Source organism: Saccoglossus kowalevskii, chromosome 9 (assembly GCF_978046115.1).
Source record: "Saccoglossus kowalevskii chromosome 9, keSacKowa6.1, whole genome shotgun sequence".
Taxonomy (NCBI): Eukaryota; Metazoa; Hemichordata; class Enteropneusta; family Harrimaniidae; genus Saccoglossus; species Saccoglossus kowalevskii.
Genome location: NC_140649.1, coordinates 17,079,187 through 17,089,997, shown reverse-complemented (window position 1 = coordinate 17,089,997; position 10,811 = coordinate 17,079,187). Strand labels below are relative to the sequence as shown.

General features: G+C 33.4%; 1 protein-coding gene across 1 annotated transcript; it reads left to right on the top strand.

Annotated features, from left to right (window-relative positions):
• Window positions 1-218: 218 nt before the first annotated feature.
• LOC102803887 (mesoderm induction early response protein 1-like) lies at window positions 219-9,760 on the top strand. Its single transcript, XM_006815064.3, has 10 exons — window positions 219-290; window positions 625-649; window positions 2,591-2,724; window positions 3,226-3,499; window positions 3,771-3,847; window positions 4,070-4,139; window positions 4,608-4,759; window positions 5,276-5,452; window positions 6,197-6,324; window positions 7,332-9,760. The coding sequence occupies exons 1-10, from the start codon at window positions 282-284 to the stop codon at window positions 7,867-7,869; spliced, it is 1,584 nt and encodes a 527-aa protein (XP_006815127.2). The 5' UTR covers window positions 219-281; the 3' UTR covers window positions 7,870-9,760.
• The last annotated feature ends 1,051 nt before the right edge of the window (window positions 9,761-10,811 follow it).

Here is a 10,811-nt window from a genome sequence, read left to right as displayed (position 1 = left end):
CCCTCGAAAGATTACATTATCTTTTTGTGCAGTGATAATTCTACACGAGAATGATAGTAGTACGTAAGTCCGACTCTGCTGTTTATACATATCACCAGCAACCCCGTGAAGTCAATTATAATCATAAAAATGTGGATAAAAAAAAAATGGTTTTAAAATCACACTACAATCTATCGAAATCCAACCAATAAGAATGTACGTTTCAACGAGTTTGCGTGAGCACACTTGGCTTTTTATACTACATCCGGGTTGATTGCCATATCCCATAATACTCTAACAAAATGGCGGAGGTGAGAAATATTGTGTTTATTCTCTCAAATTCTTAATTTTATTTTTGAGTCCCGCGCCTTCACAGTGTTTATTTTGTCTAATTAGGCGAGTGTGATTTTGCACATTTTGTCAAATGCGCTTCCAGTTAGCGTTTTCCAAACATGTCGGTCGCTGTCATCTCTGCAATCGTTGGTGTTATGCGATCGTTGACATTCGCTTATTTTTTGTGATTCGAACCTGGAAATTATTTTCTACAAATTTACTTGTAATACTCAAAAATATATTTTTTTAATATTAGCCTCCCTTGTTCATTCGATAATCAGAGTTTGTAATTTTATATTTTTTACTTTTCAGCCCGCTACGAGCGAGTCCAGTCCAGGTAGGTAATCCTTCTTCCTGCGAGTGTTCCGTAATTCACAAGGCGGTAATATCCATTGACAACTTTAGTGGCGGCCTGAGGAGTTTGAGAAACAAATTGAAGCCGTCTTCTGATTGGTTATTTTTCCCATTGCCCACATTTGTAAGATTTTTTTTAGATCACTCTATCAATGTATGATTTTCTGCTGTCAGTGAAAGCGCTAGGAAAAATAAATAAGCATAACAAGTTGTGTCACGAAGAGTCGCTGTGCGTCAAGCGTCCTATCGAATTAGAGGGTACGCTGATCTTGAGGTAGTGACAGCATTGTTTGTGTAGATAAACTTGTTAACTTGCATCGCTTTATTAGAAGTCAAGCTTGAATGTATTTTTCAATACTTACTTTTAGATAGTTATCTCGCGCGGAAGTTGGAGATCTGTGACTCCCGCATTTTCTTTTTTTGGCAATTTTTGCGTAACAGTGAAGTGCGCCACAAACGGTAGCATTGTCTTATCCAGGACGATCAACTACTAGTATTTTATTACACTACTGAAACCATCCGAGATGTATGGTAATTACACAAAAACAAAACCCACAAATAAAGTATTCTTTAGATACACATGTAATTTTCTAATGGAACTCAATAATTTATAATTTCAATGAAGATGGATTATTCAAGCATGTCATCATTACTCATCACTGTCATCACTGAGGTTTCTTTCATTTTTTAAAGATGAACATTTCATAATGTAATGCAAATTCATTCTCATTAACTTTAACATTGCATTTTCTCTCTTCTAAATTCATTATTGGTTTTTGTCAACATTCAAATTCTAAATCGTGGTCATAAATCTTTTAAAATTATATTTAAGCAGTTGGCAAAATGAAAATTTTCTTTGAATAAATCATGACACAAAGTTTATTTTCTTCACCATTTTTACCATTGTTTGTCAGGTCTGCTGTCATTGAAGATGATAGGCGGAGCTGTTGGTAAATTTTTAATGATCATTTTTAATCAAAAATGTTATTTTTGACTTCTACTTGAAAACTTGTAGTACTTCGATTAGTTTGATACTTAGTAAAATTGTATATACCGGTATTTGCCTTAGACCTCTATTGGATTTGAACATTTTGTGACAATATCTTGTGAATTCTCTAATTTACGTGAATATTGTAGGTGAGAAAGAGCTATGTGCAACTTCTTCTTGAAAACTGCTTCTCCTGATAGTTGGTATAGATGTATCTTGGGTAGACCTCTATTAGATTAGTTCATTTCATGACATTCGGGGAACATTTTTCTAATTCACAGACATATCCATTCTTACAACTGGAGTAAATAAATCCACTACTAAGTTATAAGAGTAGTAATATTTTTCCAGTCTGATGTTTATGTAACTATGCATGGATGAATAAATTTAACTACATTAGTAAACTTATACTTAAATTATCCTTATTGTGACTTATTTGTTTACCCAGTGGGCATTTCTGAAATTCTCTAAAATTCGTTAAATATTTTTTTTATCCAAATCGAGTGTGATAGTAATTTATATACGGTACATGGAGTTTTCACCATTTTTGTCTGAGTGATGAGAAAATTTCCTCTTTATTGTTTTTTTTTTTTTAAGTTCTGGAGGAGATGCTTGGTAGTATTGTAAAATGTTTATTACGTATTGCAAGGACATGTTTTTGTCTGTTTCACTGTGTGCTTTTGTGAGTCCAAATCAATTGAAATGTTAAACCATATCTTGTTGTTGAGGTATTATAATAATCCGAATGCAATAAAAATATTAAAAGTACACCTACTTATATACATGTATTTATTTATGTATGAATGAACTTGGTCAAAACAATTATTGCTTTGTTACACTCACTGCAATGTAGTTTCAATTTATGCACCAGTACATTTATTTTTTCCATTAATGGTTGCATCATTGTCACCAAATTCTTCTTTACAATATATATAGATACAGATAGAGACTTTGATCCAACTGCAGAGATGTTAATTAATGATTTTGATGATGAAAGAACTATGGAAGAAGAGGAACAGTTTATTGATAGCGGTGATAGTTGTGACAATGAATTAGATGCATTAGAAAAGGTCAGTATATCATGAATCTAGAAAACATTTTTTTTGTCATTTCTTTGACTCCGATGTATGGTGATAATATTTTTGCTTTCTCCAGTTGCGTCTAGAATCTCCACTTTTAAATCACCTCCATAGTCAGTGGGTGACCACACTCATTGATTGGTGGAATTTTCCAACCAATGGATAACAGTTTTATTTTTCCTCTGCCATGCAATAGCAACAGTTAGTACGGCCACCCGTTTTTTCACAATGTTGGAGTAAATTTACAGCCGTCTGGTATACATGATATGTATGTGTAATATTATTATACAGTATACTTTTTTATTTGTTTTTAGTCCCCCAAATGAGGTCTCTATTATTTGTTTTGTCAGTCTTTCTTTCACCAATGATTTCTCCACAGCATTCCTCAAAACTGGTCCTATTTATAACCGCTAGTGACTTGTGAACATTGGTGTATACTATGTATATTGGACTATATTGTACATAATACTAATAAAGTTTTCTTGTACATAGGAAGGTGAAATGCCTCTTGAGCATTTACTAGCTATGTATCGTTATTCAGACGATGATAATGATGTTGTAGAGCAGTCGATGAGTAGTGAGGATGAAAGCATACCAATCAACACGGATAATTTAACATTGGACAAAGAGCAAATTGCGAGAGATCTTCTTCCAGATGAAATACATGAAGATAATGGAGAAGCCAGTAACCATGAACAACTCACTACTGACCTTTATGATCTTGTTGGTCAAGCACCTTCACAGATTTTCTCTCGCCCGCTTCGATGTAAGTAAAATATGTACAGTGTATTTGTTATTGTCTTGAATGAATAGAACTATCAAACAGCTTTCAAACTAATTTTGGAATATCAGTTGATGATAGGGAAAAGTTATACAATATTAATCAAACCTGTGTTAGTTACCACCTGCACATAGTGACCACCTTGCTTACACCACATCTTACAAACTGAAAGTCGTATCACATCAGTCTGGCAACACAGTGGAACTCTGAAATGGTCAATTAATAAACAGGATCTTTTTATTTTCTTTAATTTCAGCAAATACGGTTGCTGGAAACTTTTCTGGATCTGAATCAGAAGATTCCGACTATGTTCCTTATGATGATTGGAAGAAGGTACAGATAATCTAAATATTATGCTAATTAGTTTTAGGTGATATTTTTTTTTCATTCCCTGTTCAAACATGGTATGTTTTGATGTCCTGTGTGCATGGACATGCATCCTGAATCATTTTACTGGCATGGTTTAAACATATTTGAGTTACTTAAAAACAAGTATCCTATCATTACCTAATTTTGTTCAATTTTGGGACTCTTGTATCTCGTGTTTTGTTTCAGGAAATTAGTGTTGGTGTGGACTATCAAGCAGATGTACCAGTTGGACTTTGTAAATATGATGATGCACCAGGTAATATATTGTAGTGTTTCTTACCAAGTATTGTGAAAGATTTTGAAATATTTATATTTATGCGTTTATAATATTTATAACTGATTTATAACATGTATAACTGATTCTGTTGTAAATTGGCTAAAAGCAATTCAATAGCATATTGAATTTTTTTTAAATGCGCAACAGCTTTTAGATTGTAATCTAACCTTGTGTTGAATCAGTTTTAGACATTAAAGAAGTTTTTATATTATGTTTAAAAGTTCAGACATTAAGAAGTTGGGTGCAGAAACGTTTGTAATACATGCGTCAGCTGAAGTGAGGAGAATGATATTGTATGGACAATTCAAAAATACATTTGGCGGTCTCTAATATAGAAATTGTGCATAAACAAATATTTTGAACAGATAATTTTCAAATCATGTACTTCTTTATTGCTGTGACATATACTAGTAACAAGTAGTGTGTAAATATACATTTACTTTGTAGCCTATGAAAATGAAGATAGATTGTTATGGGATCCTTCAAAGTCTCAGGATGAAAACGTGAAAGAATATCTTCAGCAAATTCAAGAAATTCCTGCAGGATCCCAGGGGGTGAAACAAATACCTACTGGAGATCATGTCAGAGATGATGAACAGGTAGCTATACCTATACTTTTATTATTATCACCATCAGGCCCAAATGATGTAATGAAGAAAGTCAGCCTCTCTTTCTCATCAGTAATGTCAAACTAACCTGTCCTCTAGTACAACTACTCCAGCCACTGGGCAGAAGGGGGGGTGGTGGGTGGATGTGGGTGTTTGTTACTGATCTGCTTATTTAGCGTTTATAGCTGGTCACTATATAGCTGTATTGTATACAATACTGTATTTGATTTATTAGAAGCACATTTGCATTTATTGTGTGCTTGATCATTTAAAATATAACTCATTTCGATCGTAGACCCCAGCTGTCATTAGCAAATTCCAATCATCAAATATTTCACATGATTGTCTCAAAAGAGCATGAAGAATTGCTTTCAATTTTAAGAACAATATTTGCTTCTGATAGACTTCACTGTTCCTCCTTCATTTACGTGCCTTATCTCATTTGGAAAAGCTTGAATAGTCTGATTCAATGTCATTTATGCGGCTAGTGATGTTGTTATCTCTCAGGCACTTTATCTTCTCCTACAATGTGGGCATAATGAAGAAGAAGCACTGAGACGTCATAAGATGCAGGTGACCCCTCCGACTGATGAAATGAGTTTGTGGTCAGAAGAAGAATGTCGAAGTTTTGAGAACGGTCTCAGGACGTATGGGAAAGATTTCCATATGATTCAGCAGCACAAGGTAAATGTATGAAATGTAAATATGGTTTATGAGACCATGGCGTGTACCATGGTTGCTTGGTTACTGAGTGCACTTGTGAGAGAAAGGGTCGATTCGTAAAATAGTCATTTATAAACTTGCTTTGCTTTTTCACACGTTGGACAGACATAATTGTATGCTTCTGAACTAGTGTATTGTTGATTATTTATAAATGCTAGTATAAATTTGAGCAGTAAAACAGTTTTACACAGAAAATCATTTTACACAGAAAATCGTTTCCCAGAAAAAGTCACTTGAAAACAAATGAAAGATTTTGATTTCTCCGCCAAAAACGCAAAAAAAGATTTGCTTGAGTATGTGTGAAAGCAAATGGAGTGCTATTATTCCATTGCTAGTATTTTCTCCATCACTGTTGTCTAATTTGTCCGTCATTCTAATATCTTTGTGAAAAATGCATATTGTACAAAACTGATACCCTAATAAATCAAATCATTTGGTCAAAGTGTTATGTAATACTGCTAAATTTGTATTATTTTGCTTTAAAAACAAGCTAACTTTCATTTGCCTAGTATTTTCCGTTAATAACATTATTGATTTCTCAATGTTCAGTGATGTTCCTAGGTTGTTGTCTGTATAATTAGAACCAGAGGCCTATATTACAAAATAAATTATCATTATATTCATTATTACACCGCTAAGATATTTGATTTCCTGCACTTCTATCAGATTTGCACCAGAAATTTGACACATTACGTTTAACTACAGGTGAGGACAAGGTCAGTGGGAGAGTTGGTTCAATTCTATTATCTGTGGAAGAAAACAGAAAGGCACGATCAGTTTGCTAACCAAGCACGGCTTAGTAAGCCTAAATACAGATTGCATCCTGGAATAACGTAAGTATTGTCCTTTTTTAAATCCTCTATACAAGCTGCACTTGTCATTATCCTGGAACAAATGAGCATCCTGCAGTTATTCTCCAGTTTAGTAAGTTTACTACAGGGTCAAAATATGAGTAAACATTTAGCAAGTGAAATGTATCTTCTGTTTTTTTCTAGTTCTTGTGTTTCATTTGTGTGTTAGTTTTAATGAATGATGTTCCAGAACTATATCTCCGACATACTTGGATTAACCGCATTCAAAAGTTTACACATATATGTCACAAATGTGCACCATCAATTAAAGGTGGCTGTAGGACTGCCTCTTAGTTTTATCAAAATCAAGCATTTTGTGATTCAATTGTGTCTGGTCAGATTTAATTCAGATTTGGTACTTTCATTGACCATGAGATTTTGATGCATATCATTTTATTATATAAACAGATCCAAAATGGTTGATTGGAGGCCATTTTTTAAAAAAAAAAGCCTATTTTGTATTCATATCTCTGTTCATGCCTTGACTGCAATCAATTTTTTATACATACATCATACATCATGTCACAAATTTACATGCAATTGTTTCATGTTCTGATTTTAAAATGACTCACTGTGTTCACTGTTGCAAGGGCTGTGACTGTTCCATGTGCCCAACTGATAGCCATTTTGTTTATTCCCTATGTCCACTATCTGTTACAAAAAACGTTGTCTCTAATATTTCACGTTACTTAGATTTATTTTTGTCAAGTGGTGCTTAGTACTGTAAAATCTGTATTAAAAGCTGCATCCCTAATAGAAGTTGCACTCATTCTTTTTGAATAATTAAGACCCAAAAATTCACCATTTCTCATGTGTAGATGCTCTAGTAGAAGCAGCATTCCCTCTGTTGCATTTTCATAGAAGCTGTGGCTACTAATACAGATTTTACTATTATATAATAGTCATTAAGTAAGTTTATATATACTAATATTATATATTACGATATGTATTTTATTATATTTAATCCAACTATTTTTCTTTCTTAACAGAGACTATATGGATAGATTTCTGGATGACTCTGATGTTAATACAACTGTACAATGTTTTCCACATTCTCATCTTCTGAGTCGACCATTTTTATCCAAACCACACCATTCAAATCATATGCATGGTCACCACCAAACCAGTAATATTATGCAGCCGCAAACTTTGAAAAACTTAGCGACAAATGGCCGCGAAGAAATTAAAAATTCAAACGTGGATAATGTCTTAGCTGTGAGAAGTACAGAACAGAACACAGGCGAACAAGAACATTGTGTTTATGAAGGCCTAGCGGAGCAACCTAAATATTGGAAATCTCACTCTGGGGTGTCAATAATATCACGTTCATCGGGTAGACTGAATACATTGCCATTTCAACATAATAACCATATAGAGGATTTAAGTAAAGACGATAAATGCAGTGTGCAAGAAAGAGAAAATATACAAAGCCTAGGAACTGCTACTACAAGTCTTCATCCAATGCCCGAGGAACTTGCAACAAAACCTTTGAAACAAACATCTCCAAATGAACCAGTTATTCAATGATGCCATTTGATCTTGAGATTTACATATGTATATATATATATATAGAAAGAAAGAGAATGAGCAAGTGAGTGAGAGACCAAGAAAAAAGAGAGAGAATGAGTGCGAGAGTGAGAGAAATTTTTGTAGAGAGAACTTTACAAAATGTTTACCTTGTCATTATTTCATTTTGTCTTATAGTGAATTGTATCTCCCCTTTTCACTGTATGTGTTTGGGTAATTTTTTGTTATTATTTCTCAACGTTTTAATCTTATTTTAATTTTAACTAAAACTGGCAGTATGACTAATTCCATTTGTGAAATCTCTGCCTTTGTTTATTTTTTTGCGATCAACTTTTACCAGATGCTCCGTTTGATATTCTACAGCTAATATTAGTTGCATTTCTGCTATTTGTTTTTCCAGGAGCGTGTAACTAATTCTCAAAGAGCTCAGTTATTGTACTAAGTCTTGTGCGTTTCAGTATGAGATTTGGAGCATTGTAATATTTTTTGTACTTTCATTTTAATAACCTAATAGTGGAACTCACCAAGGATTAGTTTTTATAGAAAAAATAACTGGGACCACAAACTATATTGACTGATTGGCAACTTGGGCGTGTAGATTTGAAGAAGGATATTTGTAGCATATTTATCTCAGGACACTTGTTTTGTAAATTGATTGCTAAATAGTTGTTTGTAGGCCTTTCAGAAATTACTTTGGAAAAATATGGTTTGGTGCAATAGCCAAGATTCTTGTTCTCTGATTGCGTGACTTATATGTGTGCATATCACAAGCAAATGTGGTTGATGTGGATACCGCTCCGATCATGGGGAGTACTGTAAAACACTTTATTTTCGCTTGGAATTAATTTTCGCTATTTTCGCTGAAGGAGTGATTCAGTGAAAATAAATTCCAGCGAATATACCTTTTTTCCTATATTCTACATTCAACTTACCAAAAATGGGTGAAAACAAATTCCATACAAAATACCCAAAAAGTCTTTTCTGCGAAAATTAATTCCAGTGAAAATAAATTATTTCACAGTATGTAGTTTTCAGACATAGCATACCAGCTTGATTTTGCGTTGCAGGCATACAGTTTTTCTTTGTTAGTTCACAATATGTCTGTAAAATATATTTATTATTCATGCATGCATACATACATGAAACTGGACAAAATTTCAATTTTGTGACATCTTGGCATCTGTACACTGACGTATATCTCTGGGCGACGACAGCCAAGTTGGCCTATTCAATTGTGGACGAACAGTCTCAATGAATGACAGATGTGAATTTCAACCACTTTGATGCAGCACATGCTTAGTTATGTAGCAGCCAGGGAACTAGAAACTCAACTATTATCATTGTTTCCCCCCAAATCAAGCAAGCATACTCATTTTTAATGTGCATTGAACCTTTGAACGCCAAAATCAACTCTGTGATCTTCCACAAATCGAATCAGTTTTTCCAAGATTGTTTAAAAAAAAAAATGGATTAAGACCTGTAGCCAATGGGGAAATTATGTCTATTTCAAGCAAAATTAATAAAGGAATTATAAAAAAAAAAGAAGAAAGAAATACATACATACAAATGTAAAAAAATGATGCACCAACATTTTGGTGTGAAAAAATATGGCACTTAAACAGTTTAACCAATATGCATTGCCAGTCCGTCATGGATCAGAATTGTAATATACTAATACATGTGGTTATACAAGTACATCATGTAAATTGAATTTTCTAGATATGAATGAGATATACTGAAATGTATGCAAGAGCAGGTACTGAATGTAACCATTATTTGCGTTTTACTTTGCCCTTAATGTAGAAGCTATATGAAGGCGAAAAATATTTGTTCTTGTCATCATGTTTGCAGTTAAAATAAACTTTGTAATATTATCAGAGTATATGATAAATGAATATTTAATGCTTTTAATTCACATTTTGTGATATACTGAAGAATCACTAATTCAGGTGTCAGAGAAGATTGAAAGGCCTTAGTTTGGTTGAAATGTTGAAAAACAAGTCATTGAAAATGACACAGTCCCCGTTAAATTAAGTTCTCTTTGTGCTCGTCATATTAAAGCGGAGGGGTTGTCGCGAGCGTGTCCTGAAACTTGAGTTCCAAGTGGCGTATACAACAGATTGTTTATTTATATCAAAACACATGTTCCGTGTAGTAGTAATATGGCCAGAAAATAAAAACAGCCGTTATTCGGCCATCTTTGATCTGATTATGAAACACACTGATATGTATGATGTATGTGCCAAATACGAATGAAAATGGTACATAAATTGTGGAAATGTAGTAGTAAGGCCAAAAAGTCAGATGGCTGTCAATCGGCCATCCTTGACCAGATTTTAAAACAAATTGTCATGGACATGCATCCTAAAGTAATGTATAAAGTACATGCATGTGCCAAATTTGAATGAAAACTGACAGAGCATGTTGAAGATACCGCATAAAAAAACAAAAACAAGATTGCATTGATTGCATCAGTACATTGGTTATTAACAATTTTGATCTATCAAGTCAAAGGGCATTGTTGCAGGTCAAATTGTGCAAGAAAATATCACGGCGGAAATTGCTTGCGTCAGAGGTTTGCATAAAATCGAATACATTTAACAAAGAAGATATTGATGAAGATTTTCAAATGTGTTTTTTTTCAAACAAAAAAGGGAGAGGGCAATTATGATCATGTGACCAAATATACAAAATAGTATGCATACTTCTGCTAAATATATATTTGAAATTTTTATCAAGCTTTGCAATGACGTTGGATGAAAATGTTGTGGTAGATTCATTCATCCATATCATGTTTTTAAACAATTTATGTAAGGTATACATAGAAGTCTTTGTCACTGACCTGATTAAGTCACTTCATAACAGGTGTTATTTAATGTTTTGATTTATTTCAGATTGATTGTGTCATATTAATAGTATCAACACTATTACCCATTCTTTGA